The sequence below is a fragment of the Xenopus tropicalis genome, chromosome 7 (assembly GCF_000004195.4).
Source record: "Xenopus tropicalis strain Nigerian chromosome 7, UCB_Xtro_10.0, whole genome shotgun sequence".
NCBI lineage: Eukaryota > Metazoa > Chordata > Amphibia > Anura > Pipidae > Xenopus > Xenopus tropicalis.
Genome location: NC_030683.2, coordinates 7242863 through 7264970, shown reverse-complemented (window position 1 = coordinate 7264970; position 22108 = coordinate 7242863). Strand labels below are relative to the sequence as shown.

Here is a 22108-nt window from a genome sequence, read left to right as displayed (position 1 = left end):
ATAAAAATGTCCAATAGCCAATAACCCAAAGAGGTGTTTGTGAGCAAAGCCTTGAGCAGAGCTTGACACACAGTTTATATACAAACCTACCAGTGTTGTCTTCTGTCAGTAATGCAAGTATTACTATTTTCACTCTGGGGTTCGTTGAGACATTGAAAGGGTGAAGGTCAATGTCCTTGGTAAAGCAGCCGCGGTCATCTGTCTGTAAGGCCAAAGAGTGGAAGAGATGTATAAATGTGAGAAAAATGGGCTGAGGGATAAGGAGAAAGTGAGTGTTGTTATAGAGCAGGGATGCCCAACCTTTTATACCCATGAGCCACATTTGAATGGAAAAGGTGTTGGGGAGCAACACAAGCATGGAAAAAGTTCCTTTGGGTGTAAATAAGAGCTATTATTGGCTATTTGGTAGCCCCTATGTAGACTGGTAGCCTATAGAAAGGCTCTGTTTGGCTTTACACTGGGTTTTATGCCACAACACCTGCCTCCCAGCCAGATATTCAAAAATGAGCCCCTACATTGAGGCCTCTGGGAGCAAAATCCAAAGGGTTGGTGAGCAACCAATGGTTGGGGATCACTGTTATAGAGAATGTGGGAGAAGGAGAAACTGCAGTGGGGGGGGGGGGGGGGGGAGGAAAGAAAAGGCCAGTAGCACACAGGGCAATCTGTCTTGCTGCCACTCCTAATGCTAGCGTAAGGGTATTGCATGGAATACTATTATAATACTAATGATACTAATTCTTCTTTATCTTTTCTATAAAGCATTAGGTTTAGGAACAGTTTTATATTGCAGGCTATTTGGGGGAAGGTCAAGAAAATATATATATTTATATCAAGTAAATACAGTGCTAGTTAGGGCTTATTTAGGCATCAGATGGAAACGCCTGGATACAAGAGAGCTGAAAATACGATGGACAAGGACATTTTTAGGGTTACTGGTCCCTTCAATAAAAATGATTATAAAAGGCAATTAGCCAAACAACATGGACATTGAGGGAAAATCATATGAAGAGTAATGCAGGCAGGCACTCCGGATACTCAAAAAATGTAGAAAAAAGCAGCCATAATTGTAGTAAAAAAAAGTTTAAATTTTATTTAGTCCATATGTAAAAAACAAAGGAAGCCTTACGCGTTTCGTACCACAGGGTACTTAATCAGAGGCACCTATGAGCACCCATGAGCCTATGATTAAGCGCGTAAGGCTTCCTTTGTTTTTTTACAACTTTTTTTACTCATATTATGGCTGCTTTTTTCTACATTTTTTGAGTATCCGGGGTGCCTGCCTGCATTACTCTTCATATGATTTTCCCATGATGGCTCCCTAAGCTGAAAGGTCTGGGGCATGAGCACCCGGGCCCATCTTTACTACTGCTAAGATTTACCCCTTATTTGTGAAGATTGTGATCACCCCTCAAAGTATTTTTGGATTTCAACATGGGCATTGAGTCAACAGTATGAAAATATTGAAACTCAGGACCAGTTGGCAACTTCTAAAGTCTAAACCATTTCAGTGGGGGCTTTGTTGTGCCTTAAGGTGGCCATACACGCACCGATAATATCGTATGAAACCTCGTTTTGTACGATATTCGGTGCGTGTATGGTATGTCGGCGAGTCGGTATCGCAGGAAGCTGCTGATATCGGCCGACTCGCCGATCGGACCAGTTTGAAAATTTTGATCGGGGGCCATAGAAGGTGCCTGACCAAAATTCTCACTTCAGAGCTGAATCGGCAGAAGGAGGTAGAAATCCTATTGTTTGTACCTCCTTACCTGCCGATTCAGCCCTGAATGGTGTGTGGCGGATCTGACGATGTTTCGTGCGACCGATGGTCGTACGAAACATCATCAGATCGCCACGTGTATGGCCAGCTTTAAGGTGGCCATACACGTACCAATTAGTTTTCCTGTGACCATTGGTCATAGGAAAGATCGTTTGTTCCCTCCATTGACGTACAGGGCTGAATCATCAGATATGGAGGTAGAAACAATAGGGATTGTACCTCCACCTGCCCAATTGACGAGACAACCAATATCCAAAGCTCTTGTAATATCGGTCATCTCGTTGATCCACCATACACGGTTATATATAGGCATTATGTTTGAACCTGATGGATGTGTGTCTTTTTTCAACCTAACTTGCTATGTTACTATTTTATGTTACGTACACGGCCTTGCATCGTGGGCATAAGTTCCTCAGTTGGTTCTCGGTCAAAATCACCATAATAAAGCCTCCACCATGCAATATTCAAAGGAAAAACTGTGATGTTCATAACTCCCCGCACTGGCTTCCCGTAGGTGTAACTGCAAAAATACAGAAAAGATTTACAATGGGGAGTCCCTTCTGCTGCAGGCGGATGTCGTTACCAGGAGTACCAACCAACCAGGAGTACAACTTAAAGATACGTCATGTAGACCAAACGTTGTTAATACTTTGTGTTTCCACAAGAAGCTGGTAGGACCATGTGACCACAAGTGGGGCTTCCATTAATGCCGTACAAAAATGCCCCCTCGGGGACTGTACACACCTGCCACAAACTTCCAAATGAAAGGAATCATCAGTCGGAGAGACGTCTTCTTGTGCATGGATATCGACTTTAAATCTTTTGAGGACTGGAAAAGACAAATATGACAAGAAGCTGTTTGCCAGGGGATACAGAGGGGAAAGTAGAGGCGAGGGAATGTGATGGGGTCGTGCAATACTTGTTATTGATATCACATGAATAATATTATACATCCCTATTTAAGATGCAGAGGATTAGAACTACATTTAAATTATGCAATGAAAAGCTAAATCTTCTTTACAATCCGTCCAGTGTTCCATATGAGGCGCTACTCTATCTCCATCCAGTGTTCCATATGAGGCGCTACTCTATCTCCATCCAGTGTTCCATATGAGGCGCTACTCTATTTCCATCCAGTGTTCCATATGAGGCGCTACTCTATCTCCATCCAGTGTTCCATATGAGGCGCTACTCTATCTCCATCCAGTGTTCCATATGAGGCGCTACTCTATCTCCATCCAGTGTTCCATATGAGGCGCTACTCTATCTCCATCCAGTGTTCCATATGAGGCGCTACTCTATCTGCATCCAGTGTTCCATATGAGGCGCTACTCTATCTCCACCCAGTGTTCCATATGAGGCGCTACTTCTATCTCCATCCAGTGTTCCATATGAGGCGCTACTCTATCTGCATCCAGTGTTCCATATGAGGCGCTACTCTATCTCCACCCAGTGTTTCCATATGAGGCGCTACTCTATCTCCATCCAGTGTTCCATATGAGGCGCTACTCTATCTCCACCCAGTGTTCCATATTGAGGCGCTACTCTATCTCCATCCGGTGTTCCATATGAGGCGGTACTCTATCTCCATCCGGTGTTCCATATGAGGCGCTACTCTATCTCCATCCGGTGTTCCATATGAAGAGCTACTCTATCTCCATCCGGTGTTCCATATGAGGCGCTACTCTATCTCCATCCGGTGTTCCATATGAGGCGCTACTCTATCTCCATCCGGTGTTCCATATGAGGGCGCTACTCTATCTCCATCCGGTGTTCCATATGAGGCGCTACTCATTATCTGCATCCAGTGTTCCATATGAGGCCCTACTCTATCTCCATCCAGTGTTCCATATGAGGCGCTACTCTATCTCCATCCAGTGTTCCATATGAGGTGCTACTCTATCTCCATCCAGTGTTCCATATGAGGCGCTACTCTATCTCCATCCGGTGTTCCATATGAGGCGCTACTCTATCTCCATCCGGTGTTCCATATGAGGCGCTACTCTATCTCCATCTGGTGTTCCATATGAGGCGCTACTCTATCTGCATCCGGTGTTCCATATGAGGCGCTACTCTATCTGCATCCAGTGTTCCATATGAGGCGCTACTCTATCTGCATCCAGTGTTCCATATGAGGCGCTACTCTATCTCCATCCAGTGTTCCATATGAGGCACTACTCTATCTCCATCCAGTGTTCCATATGAGGCACTACTCTATCTCCATCCAGTGTTCCATATGAGGCACTACTCTATCTCCATCCAGTGTTCCATATGAGGCACTGATTAACTCCCATCCAGTGCCCCACATGCCAGACCATGTCCCTTATTCTCTAGGTCTCTTTACTCTCATTTATGTTAATCTAGTTCTCCACTATTTTCATCTCCTACTAACCTTCATCAAGTGTTCCTCAACATTTTACCCTTCTTAACCTCTACATTGTGTTCCACTAGCTTCTCTGTTTCCTCCATTTGTCCCTTGAGTCTTTTCACTCTTCTAATCTGCCATCAAACTTTCAGCATCATTTCCCATTCCTCCCCATATCAACCAGGCCTTCTATAGATTTTCACTCTCACTAACCACCACCACCCAGTGCCCCTAATGCTTCTTCATTCTTCCTAAGGAAGTGTTCTTACTCTCCTAGTTTCCATCCATTTCCATATATTGTTAGTGAGGTTACGCCTTTTTTCAGGAAACTTCAGGAAGTTTCAGTTCACCCCAGTGCCACAAGCTTCCAAATCACTGCTCCTACTACCCAACAATTTTCTGCTGGAACAACCTACTGACCAAGCCTCCAGTCTGAGACTCAACGCAGGAAAATACTGTATATTGTGCTGAAGGAGAAACTGTTTCTCCACCTACCTGGACTGGAGCTGTCTCCCTGCTCTCCCCTTCCTATGTTTAAGCCTCCTTTCCCCCTGTCTAGTTGAAATCCAACCTACCATATTCTGCCACAATAAAGCTTTGGCTTGAACGTTCAGTGGAAGGGATATTGATCTTGTACCGTCCCAGCTCCACCTCTTCTGCTAAGCGAAATGAAAAGTCTGCGATTCCCTGGGTGGGAGCCACATCCAACCATTGGCCAATACGGTTGTCGTTTGGGTCCTGTTAATGGAAAACAAAATCTGTTCCCAGTTGTAGCAGAAGGAACAATGGGGTTGGTCTATGGGTTTGTAGGTTCCTGCAGAGGAAGGACATCAGAATACTCTTTGGGTGGGATAAAAACAAATACTGGGGTGGGTTGCTTTTCAAAAAAACAGATTGGCCTTTACTGTAAGGGCACATGTAGTTGTTACCCACTGGGGAATCTTACACTTCATGGCTGAAAGAGAGCCTCAAAATATCTTTTTGGCACAAAAGAATTGCCAAGTTAAGCATTGGAATTGGAAAATCACACGTCAATCACTTGACTGTCCGCCGATATAATCCCCGGGCACTGCATTCTATATACTGACTGTCCCCCGATATAATCCCCGGGCACTGCATTCTATATACTGACTGTCCCCCGATATAATCCCCGGGCACTGCATTCTATATACTGACTGTCCCCCGATATAATCCCCGGGCACTGCATTCTATATACTGACTGTCCCCGATATAATCCCCAGGCACTGCATTTTATATACTGACTGTCCCCGATATAATCCCCGGGCATTGCATTCTATATACTGACTGTCCCCCGATATAATCCCCGGGCACTGCATTCTATATACTGACTGTCCCCCGATATAGTCCCCAGGCACTGCATTCTATATACTGACTGTCCCCCGATATAGTCCCCAGGCACTGCATTCTATATACTGACTGTCCCCCGATATAATCCCCAGGCACTGCATTCTATATACTGACTGTCCCCCGATATAATCCCCAGGCACTGCATTCTATATACTGACTGTCCCCCGATATAATCCCCGGGCACTGCATTCTATATACTGACTGTCCCCTGATATAATCCCCAGGCACTGCATTCTATATACTGATTGTCCCCCGATATAATCCCCGGGCACTGCATTCTATATACTGACTGTCCTTTGATATAGTCCCTGGGCCCTACGTTCCATACACCGACTTCCCCCCTGCAGGTGTAATCCCTCGGGGCCTGTCATGACATACACCGGCTTCACCCCCCACTGGTGTTAACCCCCTGGGCCCTGTGTTCCATACACCTACTTTCCCCTCCCCACCAGTCTAATCCCTCAGGGCCTGAATGCCATACACTGGCTCCCCCCACGCGGGTGTAATCCCCCGGGCCCTGGGTTCCATACACTGGCTCCCTCCCCCCCCACGCGGGTGTAACCCCCGGGCCCTGCTCTATATAATCCCCCGATATAATCCCCAGGCATTACATTCTATAGATTGTTGATATTTTCCAAAATAGACAGACAGATAGACAGGGAGAGAGAGGGACGGGGCTCCCTAGTAATGAATAGGTAGAAGACGTTTGTGGTTCTTACCAGCAGCTCCACCAATGGGTACTGCAAGAGAGGAAGATATTATATGAGCAAGGTGTTACTATACATTACATTAATACAGAAGCACCAGCAAACACAATAAACCTGCGTTATTCATGTTAATCACAGGGAGAGTCTGATAAACCCTGAGCTTTCATACTGCCCTACACCCCTAAACATCTTTCACCTCCATAACTGGGCCCTACTACAGACCTTCCTTGGTCTTCACTGAACCCTGAAACATTGAGTTCTTACTTACAGTCTTGTTACCCGATTGCCTTATATCCCATAATGGTACAATGTAATTAATGTTATGAAGTTGGCGCCAACTAACCTATATCAGCCAATCAGTAAGTAGCATTTACTGTCACCTGTTTGAAAGCAAATAACTGGTTGGTTGGGGTTGGATACCCCAACTTGTTTAAATGTTTTTTTCTTTACATTACCCCCTTTTTTGGGATTATGAGATGGAGCCCTGGCTATACCAAGTGATCTCTTGGGGTATACCAGTTATATTATCTAAGCTCTCTTCCTAGAGTTTTATTCTATTTATATCAGGATTATATTTTCACACCACAAGAGTTGGACATATATAGAGCCCCCCCCCCCCCAGTAAGAGTATATCCCAAGGTATCATTGGAAACCTCTGTAGTAGTAGAGTGGTCGGTAAAGCCTTATCCCTTTTTTATTGGTTTATTTGCTGCCCAATGTAACTCTTTCTGTCTTTTGGTCTCCAACATCTCAACCTCAAGCCCCTAAGCAGAACGATAAGGATTCATCATATCTATTCCCCGTGCTGAAATATAAAGGCAAAAGAAAAATCACCTTATCGTCTTGAGCGTGAAAATCCTTACCCAGAGTCACCACTCGGAAATTCACTGGAAAGACATAATAAAATGAAAAACGACTCATTCAACGCACCCTTCGTCAAGCAGGTTGGGCTTCATCAGGTGTATAATGGGGTGGTTCACCTTCAGATAACTTTAAGTACATTATAGAATGGCATGTTCTTAGCGAGTTTTCAATTGGTCTTCATTATTTATTTGTTATAGTTTTTAAGTTATTATACCTTTCTCTTTTGACTCTTTCCAACTTTCAAATGGGGGTCACTGACCCCGGCAACCAAAAAACAATCCTCTGTGAGGCTCCAATTGTATTGTTATTGTTACTTTATCTTTCTATTTAGACCTTCCTACCCTCCACTACTTATATCCCTGTCTACCTTTCAAACCACTGCCTGGTTGCTAGGTTAAATTGGACCCTAGCAACCAGATAGCTGTCGAAGACGCAAACTAAAGAGCTACTCAACAAGAAACTAAATACCTCAAAACCCGCAAATAATAAATAATGAAGACCAATTGCAAATTGTCTCAGAATGGTAGTCTCTACATCATACAAGAAGTTGAACTGCCCCTTTAAAAACTATTACAAGCACAGTGGACAAATTGCCCCAAAGGTAAGTTCACCCAGCACACCCTTACCTCCTCCATATTTTTATTGCCCATATGTGGTCAGAAACATTTTCATTGTGTCATTGTTCTTCTATACATAATGCTATGAGATCCCTCTTCCTCTGTTTTGCTATATAAAATCGTACCTATCTGGCCGGGCTTGTACATCGGTTTGTCCGTCTGGATGAGGGTGACATACATTTGCTCCATTATGAGAACCTTCTTTGTCTGATTGATGTTAATATTGTCTCCTTCTGCTGATACATGGAAGAGCCATACCTCCCTGTCTTCTTCTGCAGCAGGGACCTGCCAAGATATGTAGGCACAAAGGTGGATCTCATGAGGTTCTCCATGACCATAGCTAGATAGCTAGATTATGTTTAGCGAGTTTATTAAGAAAGAATAATATCTGAGAAGCAATGGAGTCACAAAGAGTTTTTACAGTAACTTGCCCAGGATCATGATCAGTTGATGCTAAAACTCAAACTAGGTTGGTTGTTGTCACGTGTCAAAGCCATAAGCTGTAGGGCAATCATCCTACACAGCCACAATTACAGATGGGGCAGGCTTTTTAGTGCATTTGGCTTAACATGGTGCAACATGCATTTATCTTTTCTATGGGCAACACTGGTTAGAAAATACTCTAGGGGGCAGTACAAATTGTGAAGCTGTCTCTAATGGGTCATTATCTCAAATGATTTGTCCTACTGACTGAAAGTTAAGCTATTCAGAGATTTTGGTGGAGCAGCAGTGAGTCTGTAACTCAAGCAGTGGGTGGGTCTGGAAGATACTAATGGTGACTTGTAGGGGGAGCAACAGTGAGTCTGTAACGCAAGCAGTGGGTGGGTCTGGAAGATACTAATGGTGACTTGTAGGGGGAGCAACAGTGAGTCTGTAACTCAAGCAGTGGGTGGGTCTGGAAGATACTAATGGTGACTTGCAGGGGGAGAAGCAGTGAGTCTGTAACTCAAGCAGTGGGTGGGTCTGGAAGATACTAATGGTGACTTGCAGGGGGAGAAGCAGTGAGTCTGTAACTCAAGCAGTGGGTGGGTCTAGAACACACTAATGGTGACTTGCAGGGGGAGAAGCAGTGAGTCTGTAACGCAAGCAGTGGGTGGGTCTGGAAGATACTAATGGTGACTTGCAGGGGGAGAAGCAGTGAGTCTGTAACTCAAGCAGTGGGTGGGTCTAGAACACACTAATGGTGACTTGCAGGGGGAGAAGCAGTGAGTCTGTAACTCAAGCAGTGGGTGGGTCTGGAAGATACTAATGGTGACTTGCAGGGGGAGAAGCAGTGAGTCTGTAACTCAAGCAGTGGGTGGGTCTAGAACACACTAATGGTGACTTGCAGGGGGAGAAGCAGTGAGTCTGTAACTCAAGCAGTGGGTGGGTCTAGAACACACTAATGGTAGTGTCACGACTGGCACCGTAAACCCAGAACCAATGTCAAGATCCCGGTCTCAGCTCGCTCTTCTGCCTATAGCAACCGCCTTTGGCTTCGGGAGGAGCCCTCAGCTACTCAGATGCCGCCAGGTCTTAATGTGAGAGGAACAGGACGAGGGTTCTGGGCAAGCAAAGGGGCCAATTCGTAGCCAAGGGGAAGGCAGGGGGAAACAGCAGGAGTTGGTGGGGTAGAATACAAGCAAGGTCAAGTTGCAGGCAATTGGTCAGTCCAGGCAGAGTTCAAACAAGCTCAGTAACAGGCAGGTCGGTAACAGAATCAGTAACAAAACACACCCAGGAACTATGACTATACGGGCACTGAATCACTGGGCGCAGGGGATTAAACATTTGAATTTTAGCGCCAACGATGACATCACAGGGCGCATCATCTTCCTCGAGCGCATTACTTATTGGCGCGAGTACTCGCTGAAGAATCAACCACTCGTGCATTTATAAATGACCCCCAGTAACTCAAGCAGTGGCTGATTACAGGGCAAGGATATGGAGTCAACATAAACAGAAATATATAGAAAGGATTGCTTGAAATCAGACCTAAAGCAGAAATTGTTTGTGGGTCACTGAGAAAGCGGCAGGAGTTTAATTAGAGGGTAAGTACTCACCTTAAAGGGGTAACAGTGGGTAAAACTCTCAGTCGTTATCTTGTCATCAGCCACCACTTGGTGATGGTCATCCCTGTGCAGCTCCATCCTGAGAGACACTGCCCCCTTGAGCTGGAGTAAGGTAACGCAGGCTTCCTCCTTGGAGGGGTGAATGAGCTGAGCTGGAACTGTGATCATAAAATGGCTGCGTGGGCACAACACAATCACAAGAGGGTCAGTAACACAACAGTACCCAGTGTGTGCCCCACTGTATAACTATATGTCTCTGCACATAGACCCAGGGCAGTCTGGGGAATGAGTGTGAGCTGTGCGAGTGGGACTGTATGGCACCAATGGAAACCTAAGGGGCATCTCTACCCAGAAGCCACTTGTACTGAGGCTGTTATTAGTCTGCATATGACCAGCTACATACATGTTTCCCATTCATACACGGGTGGAAATGAAATGTACAAAAGAATAAATTTGTTGCTGATTATTTACAAAACTGAGCAATTCTGCTGATTACTGTAGATACTACATTCCCCATGCTATGATCTATGGGTTGTACGATGGAAACCAGGCACCTTGGGGTCACTGATCAGCGCTGCGGTGCCTGGGGGCCTCCGTTCAACACAAGGTTATTAAATGCAATAGTGTTTTTACCATTTCCCTTTATTCATTAGTACCATTTCAAATGTTATAATTCAGTGTAATTTATCTGTTTCATGGTTTTGTAATTTAGCATTCAATATCGGCTGATTAGCAGATAGCAGGTGCAGTGTCTGGCTGGTTGCTAGGGTCGGCGACCCCTTGCTGCACAGATAGCCTGGTATTCTCTGATCTCGAGGAATAGGGAGTCCTTGCTGCCAATACATCCTCCTGTTCCACCACCAACAAGCCAATCTCTGCCTACTTACTAAGGGCTTGCCGATCCCCAGTACCCAGGCAGAGGCGGCTCATACAGGTTTGTAAGGCAGTCTAAGGGTAAAGAGCATTTAAAGCAAATAAACTCAATTACAATATTTATCATTGCCCCATTTAAGTTCAGAGGTGGGTGTGCACACAAGGGAATTATAAGGCACATGTAATAAATAAGTGCAAAGTGCAAAATGTTGGAGAACTTTCATGGTGCAATATTTCCAACTCGAAAGCGATCAATGGGGGGGTTTACCCTTACGTTAACTGTTAGTATGTTATAGAATGGCCAATTCTAAGCAACCTTTTAACTTTTAACTGGTCTTCATTATTTATTTCTTACAGTTTTTTAATTATTTGCCTTCTTCTTCTCCAGCTTTTAAATGGGGGTCACTGACCCCAGCAGCTAAAAAGCTATTGCTCTGTGAGGCTCCAGTTTTATTGTGATTGTTACTTTTTATACCTTTTTTTCAACTTAGGTTCTCTCCTGTTCATATACCAGTCTCCCATACAAACCACTCCCTGGTTGCTAAGATAATACAGAGCCTAGCAACCAGATAGCTGCTGAAACTCCAAACTGGAGAGCTGCTGAACAAAAGTGAAATAACTAAAAAAGTACAAATAATAAAAAATGAAGACCAATTGCAAACTGTCTCAGAATATTACTCTCTACATCATGGTAAAAGCTAACTGAAAGGTGGACAACCCCTATAATAAACCCCAGAACTCCTTACGCTTGTGGTGGTTCTGCAGCGCCAAAGTCCAGGATGGACAGACAGACTGAGATCAGAAGAACCTTCATGGTGTGTCCTTCATGCACCTCCACCGTACTGCTGGGTTCTGCTCTGCCCCCTGAGCCTTATACCCTCGGGAACAGACGTGGGCATGGTCTAGGGAATGGGACTGGTCTAGGGAGGACAAGAGTTCTCTCTTTAGTGCCAGAATTCCAGATTGCGACAGTAATAAACTAACAGAAAGGAGAATCACCCAATGTACATAATGTTACACAAACACAACAGGCCCCTGTCCGGGGGCGATGTTGGGGTCTCACAGATATGATTTACTACAGATAAAGAGCATTTCAGGTCATGGACACAGGAAAGGGCCACCACTCGCCAGAGAAGCATAAGTGCACGTACCACTTGGGGTATGGGATTGATTCTGACCAAAACATGGACTTGGTATATTGACTAGGAAAGATTTATATTCATGTAGGTCATGGTATATCTAGTATAAGTAAAGGTCCCCATACACGTTAAGATCCGCTCGCTTAGCGAGGTCACCAAGTGAGCGTAACTTCTCCCGATATCCCCATCTACGGGTGGGCAATATCGGGTAAATTTAGGCTAATTCGGTCGTTTGGCTCTGGGGCCAAATGATTGAATTAGAGCCCCGGTAATAGGTGCAGTCGGTTTGTTGATGCAGTCCCTGATCCGACTAAATTTTCTAACCTGCCCGATTGATATCTCCCCGATTTCAGGCCAGATGTCGGTCGGGCAGGCCCGTCGTCTGTGCCCCTACATGTAGCTGCTGAATCTGTCTAAGGCAGCTACAATCAGCCGTGTATGGCCACCTTTAACCTAGAGCAAGTGGACTTGGTAAGTAATCATTGAAGACATTTCACTACTCATCCGAGCAGCTTCTTCAGTCCAACTGGCTGGTATGGGAAGTCCTCAGCATATGTACTCTTCCACTAATCCATCACAATGGCACTTTGTAACTCTTCAGAATGGCCCAGTGTGCCATTGTGATTGGGTTAGTGGAAGAGTACATATGCTGAGGGCTTCCCATACCAGCCAGTTGGACTGAAGAAGCTGCTCGGATGAGTAGTGAAATGTCTTCTTTGATTATTCAGCATATCCACTTGCTCTAGATTTACTCATACTTACATATTGTTCCTTACATATTGTTCCTGCATTTACATGGGTTTTCTCTCACATTGTAAAAACACAGGTAGGTGAATTGGCCACCGACAAACCCTCTAGTGTGTGCGCATTAGTGTGAAATTTGCACCGCACTTCCCGGCTTAGACGTGGTCCACCAGAAGTCCACAGGGGATCGACTGGTGGACGGCGATCAACGTTTTGGCCACCTCTGCTGTAACACATCAAACACTATTTCAATGATGGATTACTGGCTTTGATTACGTACCTTGGGAGTACGAAACGCGTAAGGTAGTTTATTTAACATGCCCTTTGGTACTGGGGGCTGTATCCCCCTATTAACAGTGGCCTATATACTACTGGCCTGTGTGCAGTTCCCTTCATTTAATTAGTGCCTGGAACTAAACGACTCATTATGCCGAATGAGATGTTCTGCTTGCGGTTGTGAAGGAGGAAGGCACATGTATGGTAAAGTCCCGGAGGTGGTAATGTGTGATGGCGGTCATGTGATCTGCGCAACTCGGCAACACGGGGACTTGGATTCTGAGAACGTATTGAATAGTAAATGACTATAACTGATAAGGGCTTACAACTGAGTGTAGCGAGTGCTATTCTGAGACAATTTGCAATTGGTCTTCATTTCATATGATTAGTTTAGTTAAGATTAGTTTTCTTAATTATTTTACTTTTTGTTCCGCAGTTCTCCAGTTTGGAATTTCTGGTTGCTAGGCTACAATTTACCTTGGCAACCAGGGAGTGGTTTTAGAGAGTGACTGGTATATGAATAGGAAAGGGGTTGCATAGAAAGATAAGGAATAAAAAGTAACAGTAACAATAAAACTGGAGCCTCACAGAGCAATAGGGTTTGGCTGCCGGGGTCAGTGACCCCCATTTGAAAGCTGCAAAGAGTCAGAAGAAGAAGAAGGCAAATAATTAAAAAAAAAACAATAAAAAGTGAAGACCAATTGAAAAGCTGCTTAGAATTGGCCATTTTATAACATAGTAAGAGAGGAGTCATGTGGTTTGCAGATACAAATAGAAGTAGATACATGTCTGTTACTAATGATCAGTAAAGGCTGCTGTGTATCTCTGGCTCACTGTGTGGGTCAATGATATGTGGGTGAGTGACTGTGGCCTTTACTCAGGGCTCCGCCCACTCACACAGTCTGTTTGTCTCTCTGGCGCAGCCCTATATGTGCAGAGTCTATGGCCGGGGTGGGCCTGTTCCCTAGCTAGCAATCCCCAGTACATTGTTTTACATTAGGTTTAAGTTAACCTTTAGTATGTTATAGAATGGCTAATACTTAGCAACTTTTCAATTGGTCTTCATTTTTTTTATTTCTTATAGTTTGCCTACTTCACTACTAACACTTTGCTGCTTTCAAATGGGGGTCACTGACCCCGGCAGCCAAACCCTATTGCTCTGTGAGGCTCCAGTTTTATTGTTATTGTTACTTTTTATTCCTTATCTTTTTTATTCAGGCCCTCCCCTATGCATATTCCTCATTCAAACCACTGCCTGGTTGCTATGGTAAATTGGACCCTAGCAACCATATAGCTGCTGTAAATCCAAACTGGAAAACAGTTGAACAAAATGCTAAATTAGTAAAAAAAAAAAAAAATTCAAAAGTGAAGACCAATTGCAAATGAACTCAGGGAGGGATTTATAGGGAGGGTTGCCAATGAGTACATGGCCGGTAAATGTGTAATTCTAGTTAGTGGCCTGCCTGCTGGGCAGAACAGATACCGGCTGGGTGGAAACCCCACACCCTCCTCATATAAAACAGGGCAATTGTTGCCAATGAACAGGTTATATGTTGTTGCTGGTTGGACAAATACAAACTTTGAATGTAAGAAAAAAAATCTATCTGTCTACTATCATCTATCTATCTATCTATCATCTATCTATCTATCTATCTATTATCTATCTATCTATCTATCATCTATGTCGATTATCTATCTATTATCTATCTATCTATCATCTATGTCGATTATCTATCTATTATCTATCTATCTATCTCTATCTATCTATTATCTATCATCTATCTATCAATGTTGATTATCTATTATCTATCTATCTATCTATCTATCATCTATGTCGATTATCTATCTATTATCTATCTATCAATCATCTATCTATCTATCATCTATCTATCTATCATCTATCTATCATCTATGTCGATTATCTATCTATTATCTATCTATCATCTATCTATCTATATTTATCTATCATCTATCTATCATCTATCTATCTATCTATGTTTCTATTAGTGATGTATGGCTGGCCCGATAACGGAGGGACCCGCGGGTTAACCCGGTTGGGCAGATTTGGGCCTCAGCACATCACTTGCGGGTGGGTTTGGGTTCCGCTCGCCCTCCCCACCCGCACCCTTACACTGCCGGCTGCCTCTTCCTGCTTCTGTACCTGGCATGTCCCGCCCCTTCGTTAGTTTAATGAAGGAATATTGCCGTTGAAAAAAAAATATTATCCTTTTCTTCCACATAAAACACTGGACTGGAATTTAAAAAGCCTGTTTATGGCGAACCATGGGTGACAGTCGGTGTGGCCCTAACTCCTCAGTATAACAGGGCAAACCCCTGCCAGTACGGTCTTCACCGACGCCCTTTTGGGGCCCCGGAACTTTCTGCTCCGGAACTGACAGGGAACCTGCACACATCAGAGTAAGGACCAGAAGGAACGAAGAGTAAAGGATTAGTTTTAGTCAATTTTGCCTTTGCTCTGCCCCTTGTTTGCACAAAAATATGAGGAACTTCAAAGCACTGTAACCTCTATTTCAGCTCAATAGCTGCCTTCCCGGACTGGTACCAGTAGAACATGGGTTACACTGTACCTCTCACCCAGAATGGGCCTTCGCTAAGTGGCAGAGGAAGGTGAGGGGGTTGTGCAACTACACCTCTCCTCCTGCCTTACAGAAAAATAAAAACAGAGGGCGCCAGAGAGTGTAATACAGACTGACACTCCCCTGAGTACAGACTGGCAGGAATCTCACTTCCCCCACGCCGCACCCCATAGTGGATCCCTCAGGGAATTCTCTATCCTGATTCCCTATCAACTAGCTCTGCCCTAACTGCCTTACACCCCTATAGTGGTACTGGGGCTACAGCTGCCCCTATCTAATGCCCCATTAGGGCCCCTGCCCCGGGCTCCCAGCACCCACCCAGCCTGTTCCTTAGTCTGAAGCAAACAGGAAGGTGCCGCTCCTTCCCCAGTGCTATAGCAAAGTGAGGCAGGAAGTGGTCACATCCCTGCTAGCCAATAGCACACATACGTACATGAACTCACTCAGATACATTCCCTTCTGCCCAGCGACTAAGGGAACTGAACCTGTAGGGATTTAAAGCCATAGGGGCCATTTAACCCTACGGGTCCCTACATTTTTTTTTATCTATCTATCATCTATCTATCTATTTATCATCTATCTATCTATTATCTATCTATCTATCTATCTCTATCCATATCTATCTATCTATCTATCTATCTATCTATCTATCTGTCTATCTATTATCTATCTATCTATCTATTATCTATCTATCTATCTATTATTTATCTATCTATCTATTATCTATCTATTATCTATCTATCTATCTATCTATCTCTATCCATATCTATCTATCTATCTATCTATCTATCTATCTATCTATTATCTATCTATTATCTATCTATCTATCTATCTATCATCTATCTATCTCTATCTATTTATCTATCTATCTATCTATATCTATCTATCTATCTATCATCTATCTATCTATTATCTATCTATCATCTATCTATCTCTATCTATATATCTATCTATCTATCTATCTATCTATCTATCTATATCTATCTATCTATCTATCTATCTATCTATTATCTATCTATCTATCATCTATCTCTCTATCTATCTATTTATCTATCTATCTATCTATCTGTCTACTATCTATCTATCTATCTATCTATCTATCTATCTATCTATTATCTATCTATCTATCATCTATCTGTCTACTATCTATCTATCTATCTATCTATCTATCATCTATCTGTCTATTTATCTATCTATCATCTATCTATCTATCTGTCAACTATCTATCTATCTATCTATTATCTATCTGTCTATCTATCTATCTATCTATCTATCTATCATCTATCTATCTATCTATCTATCTATCTGTCTACTTACTATCTATCTATCTATCTATCTATCTATCTATTATCTATCTGTCTATCTATCTATCATCTATCTATCTATCTATCTATCTATCTATCTATCTATCATCTATCTGTCTATCTATCTATCTATCTATCTATCTATCTATCATCTATCTGTCTATCTATCTATCTATCTATCTATCTATCTATCTATCTATCTATCTATCATCTATCTATCTATCATCTATCTATCATCTATCTATCTATCTATCTATCATCTATCTATCTCTCTATCTATCTATTTATCTATCTATCTGTCTACTATCTATCTATCTATCTATCTCTCTATCTATCTATCTATCGATCATCTATCTACCTATCTATCTACCTATCTATCTATCTACCTATCTATCTACCTATCTATCTATCTTTCATCTATCTATCTATCTATCTATCTATCTATCTATCTATCTATATATCTATCTATCAATCATCTATCTATCTATCTATCAATCAATCATCTATCTATCTATCTATCTATCTATCTATCTATCTATCATCTATCTACCTATCTATCTATCTATGTTTCTATTAGTGATGTATGGCTGGCAGATTTGGGCCTCAGCACATCACTTGCGGGTGGGTTTGGGTTCCGCTCGCCCTCCCCACCCGCACCCTTACACTGCCGGCTGCCTCTTCCGGCTTCTGTGCCTGGCATGTCCCGCCCCTTCGTTAGTTTAATGAAGGAATATTGCGGTTGGATAGAACTGGATGGAGAATAGATAACACAGAGTGCGGGGAAATTACACATTTCCTACAAAGTGATTGGAGCAGTGTTGTTAGTGGGACCCTACAGGGGTTTGGCCTGTTTGCACTTTGCCTCAGTTATATTTATTTATCACTACTAGCATGGGGCGCACTGACTTCTCTGTATCTTTATATCTGTTATGGGCACAAGCTTTACTGCCTCCCATTTTGACCAACAGAAGTAAAGCAAATGTAGGGACCCGTAGGGTTAAATGGCCCCTATGGCTTTAAATCCCTACAGGTTCAGTTCCCTTAGTCGCTGGGCAGAAGGGAATGTATCTAAGTGGGTTCATGTACGTATGTGTGCTATTGGCTAGCAGGGATGTGACCACTTCCTGCCTCACTTTGCTATAGCTCTGGGAAAGGAGTGGCAGCTTCCTGTTTGCTTCAGACTAAGGAACAGGCTGGGTGGGTGCTGGGAGCCCGGGGCAGGGGCCCTAATGGGGCATTAGATAGGGGCAGCTGTAGCCCCAGTACCACTATAGGGGTGTAAGGCAGTTAGGGCAGAGCTAGTTCCGGGGCCCCAAAAGGGCGTCGGTGAAGACCGGTACTGGCAGGGGTTTGCCCTGTTATACTGAGGAGTTAGGGCCACACCGACTGTCACCCACAGTTCGCCATAAACAGACTTTTTGAATTCCAGTCCAGTGTTTTACGTGGAAGACAAGGACAATTTTTTTTTCACAATTTAGGTATAACGTATGGGTTAGTTTAGGAGAATCTGATGGTGCCAACATTAATATTTAATTTATAGGCTATTTTTTTAATGGTGGCGTCAGGTTCCTAAACGGTTTTTCTAGTTGCCAACAGTACCAGACGTTTTTTTTATGTTGAGGGTATCGGAAAACAATTGGTTAAACTGACCAAACGCAATGCTTTTTTGTTTCTCCAGGCCCTTACTCTGACGTGTGCAGGTTCCGCAGCAGAAAGTTCCGGGGCCCCAAAAGGGCGTCGGTGAAGACCGGTACTGGCAGGGGTTTGCCCTGTTATACTGAGGAGTTAGGCCACACCGGCTGTCACCCACGTTTCGCCATAAACAGGCTTTTAGTTAGTTTGGATTTCAGTCCAAAAATAGGACAATTTTTTCCCCCACAATTTAGAGATAACGTATGGGCTCATTTAGGAGAATCTGATGGTACCAACATTAATATTTAGTTTATAGGCAGGGAACAGGGCCCTGTGAATGAGGCATTAGATACAGGCAGGTGTAGCCTGTACCAGAACCACTCTGGCGCCCTCTGTTTTTATTTTTCTGCATAGCAGCAAGAGAGGTGTAGTTGCACAACCCCCTCCCCTTCCTCTTCCACTTAGCGAAGGCCCATTCTGGGTGAGAGAGTACAGTGTAACCCATGTTCTACTAGTACTAGTCGGGGAAGGCAGCTATTGAGCTGAAATAGAGGTTACACAGAGTTTTTATTTTGAAAGGAAATTGTTGCAAGGGAGCCTGGGAGTTAGGGGAGGGGCTCCCTGTGTGAGGGGAGGAGCTGCTTACATGGTTTGTGAGGTAATTTTGAACAGAGAAAGCAGCAGATACAGGGAGAGCCATTAGATAAGCGAATAGAGAATCATACAAAAACACCAACCTCTCCTTATCAGGAACTTGCAGGGGAGGAAGGGGAAGGGATTCCCTCACAGAATTCCCCCCCGGGGTCGTTCCTTTTACAAACATATACCTGCCATTTTCATCTCTTAACAGGGTTGGACTGGGGGGTGAAGGGCCCACCGGGGCTCCCGCCCCAGGCGCCCTGCAGGTGCCTCCGCCGGCTGCGTCCCCTAAGTCTCTCAACCCCCCCCGGAGGGGCCCCCTCGCAGCGCCCCCCACCCGACGTCTTCACCCGAGTGTGTGTAATTTAACTCGTGTCCCGGCGGCCCAGTCCGACCCTGTCTCTTAATACTGTATATTTGTACAGGTAAATGCTAATTCTTTGTGTATTATTACCCCCAGCACTAATATAGGTGTTAAAACAGGTATGAGGTACTCTATGTATATGGGTGAAGCCACACAGAGCTACTAGTAGCAGCTACTTGTCGTGGCTACAGAAACAGACAATGTTTAACATAGTAACATAGTAAGTTGGGTTGAAAAAAGACATACGTCCATCAAGTTCAACCATAATGCCTATATATAACCTGCCTAACTACTAGTTGATCCAGAGGAAGGCAAAAAACCCCATCTGAAGCCTCTCTAATTTGCCGCAGAGGGGAAAAAATTCCTTCCTGACTCCAAGATGGCAATCGGACCAGTCCCTGGGGCAACTTGTACTGAGAGCTATCTCCCATAACCCTGTATTCCCTCACTTGTACTGAGAGCTATCCCCCCTACCCCTGTATTCCCTCACTTGTACTGAGAGCTATCTCCCCTACCCCTGTATTCCCTCACTTGTACTGAGAGCTATCTCCCCTACCCCTGTATTCCCTCACTTGTACTGAGAGCTATCCCCCTACCCCTGTATTCCCTCACTTGTACTGAGAGCTATCTCCCCTACCCCTGTATTCCCTCACTTGTACTGAGAGCTATCTCCCCTACCCCTGTATTCCCTCACTTGTACTGAGAGCTATCTCCCCTACCCCTGTATTCCATCACTTGTACTGAGAGCTATCTCCCCTACCCGTGTATTCCCTCACTTGTACTGAGAGCTATCCCCCCTACTCCTGTATTCCCTCACTTGTACTGAGAGCTATCCCCCATACCCCTGTATTCCTCACTTGTACTGAGAGCTATCCCCCTACCCCTGTATTCCCTCACTTGTACTGAGAGCTATCTCCCTACCCCTGTATTCCTCACTTGTACTGAGAGCTATCTCCCCTACCCCTGTATTCCCTCACTTGTACTGAGAGCTATCCCCCCTACCCCTGTATTCCCTCACTTGTACTGAGAGCTATCTCCCTACCCCTGTATTCCCTCACTTGTACTGAGAGCTATCTCCCCTACCCCTGTATTCCCTCACTTGTACTGAGAGCTATCTCCCTACCCCTGTATTCCCTCACTTTGTACTGAGAGCTATCTCCCCTACCCCTGTATTCCCTCACTTGTACTGAGAGCTATCCCCCCTACCCCTGTATTCCCTCACTTGTACTGAGAGCTATCTCCCCATACCCCTGTATTCCCTCACTTGTACTGAGAGCTATCTCCCCATACCCTGTATTCCCTCACTTGTACTGAGAGCTATCCCCCTACCCCTGTATTCCCTCACTTGTACTGAGAGCTATCTCCCATACCCCTGTATTCCCTCACTTGTACTGAGAGCTATCCCCCATACCCCTGTATTCCCTCACTTGTACTGAGAGCTATCCCCCCTACCCCTGTATTCCCTCACTTGTACTGAGAGCTATCTCCCATACCCCTGTATTCCCTCACTTGTACTGAGAGCTATCCCTCCCTTCCCCTTACGGCCCCCCCTGTATTCCCTCACTTGTACTGAGAGCTATCTCCCATACCCCTGTATTCCCTCACTTGTACTGAGAGCTATCCCCCCTACCCCTGTATTCCCTCACTTGTACTGAGAGCTATCTCCCATACCCCTGTATTCCCTCACTTGTACTGAGAGCTATCCCCCCTACCCCTGTATTCCCTCACTTGTACTGAGAGCTATCTCCCCTACCCCTGTATTCCCTCACTTGTACTGAGAGCTATCCCCCCTACCCCTGTATTCCCTCACTTGTACTGAGAGCTATCCCCATACCCCTGTATTCCCTCACTTGTACTGAGAGCTATCCCCCTACCCCTGTATTCCCTCACTTGTACTGAGAGCTATCCCCCATACCCCTGTATTCCCTCACTTGCTAAGAATCCATCCAGCCCCTATATAAAGTTATATAATGTATCAGCCAGTACGACTGATTCGGGGAGGGAATCCCACAACCTCACAGCTCTCACTGTAAAAAATCCTTTCCGAATGTTTAAATGGAACCTCCCTTCTTCTAAACGGAGTGGGTGCCCTCGTGCCCGTTGGAAGGACCTACTGGTAAATAAAACATTAGAGAGGTTATTATATGATCCCTTTATATATTTATATATAGTTATCATGTCACCTCTTAAGCGCCTCTTCTCCAGTGTAAACAGACCCAACTTGGCCAGTCTTTCCCCATAACTGAGACTTTCCGTGCCCTTTACCAGCTTAGTTGCCCTTCTCTGGACCCTCTCTAACTCAATAATGTCCCGTTTGAGCACTGGAGACCAAAAGCATATTCTAGATGGGGCCTTACCAGCGCTCTGTAAAGGGGAAGAATAACCCCCCCTCCCGGGAATCTATGCCCCATTTACTACAGCTCAAAACCTTGTTTGCCCTACAGCCGCTGCCTGGCATTGCTTAAAGAGGAGGGCATTGCTTAGCAGCTTAATGCACTGAATGTCCTGTGTTTCTTTTGATAGAGGACTCAGTGCAGCATTACTGTGAGTGCTTATGGCTGTATTTACATAGACCTTTCTGATAAAGCTTTCTTAGTTTTTAACCTTTCCTTCTCCTTTAAAGGACAATGAAACTTAAATAAGAACAAAAGCTCTTATTACCGGTCATGAAATGTACATGTACTTACTAGTAGCCATTTCTTTTTGTGTTTGCTCAGTTCCTCTGAATGACTAAAAGTTCTTTTTAAAAAAGTTAAGAGCTGTTCTAGAAGTCTGTTTGTTCTTAGATCAA

General features: G+C 44.3%; 1 protein-coding gene across 1 annotated transcript in view; it reads right to left on the bottom strand.

Annotated features, from left to right (window-relative positions):
• Positions 1-11537, bottom strand: part of LOC100487578 (alpha-2-macroglobulin-like protein 1) — a 38614-nt gene extending 27077 nt beyond the window's left edge. Inside the window, exons 1-9 of the mRNA XM_012953710.2 lie at positions 11369-11537; positions 9741-9924; positions 7824-7983; positions 7052-7104; positions 6230-6250; positions 4718-4880; positions 2522-2606; positions 2162-2297; positions 91-202 (exon numbers count right to left, since the gene is read on the bottom strand). Coding sequence (XP_012809164.2) covers positions 91-202; positions 2162-2297; positions 2522-2606; positions 4718-4880; positions 6230-6250; positions 7052-7104; positions 7824-7983; positions 9741-9924; positions 11369-11436 — 982 coding nt within the window. The 5' untranslated portion in view covers positions 11437-11537. The remainder of the gene's footprint in view (positions 1-90; positions 203-2161; positions 2298-2521; positions 2607-4717; positions 4881-6229; positions 6251-7051; positions 7105-7823; positions 7984-9740; positions 9925-11368) is intronic.
• Positions 11538-22108: the final 10571 nt, after the last annotated feature.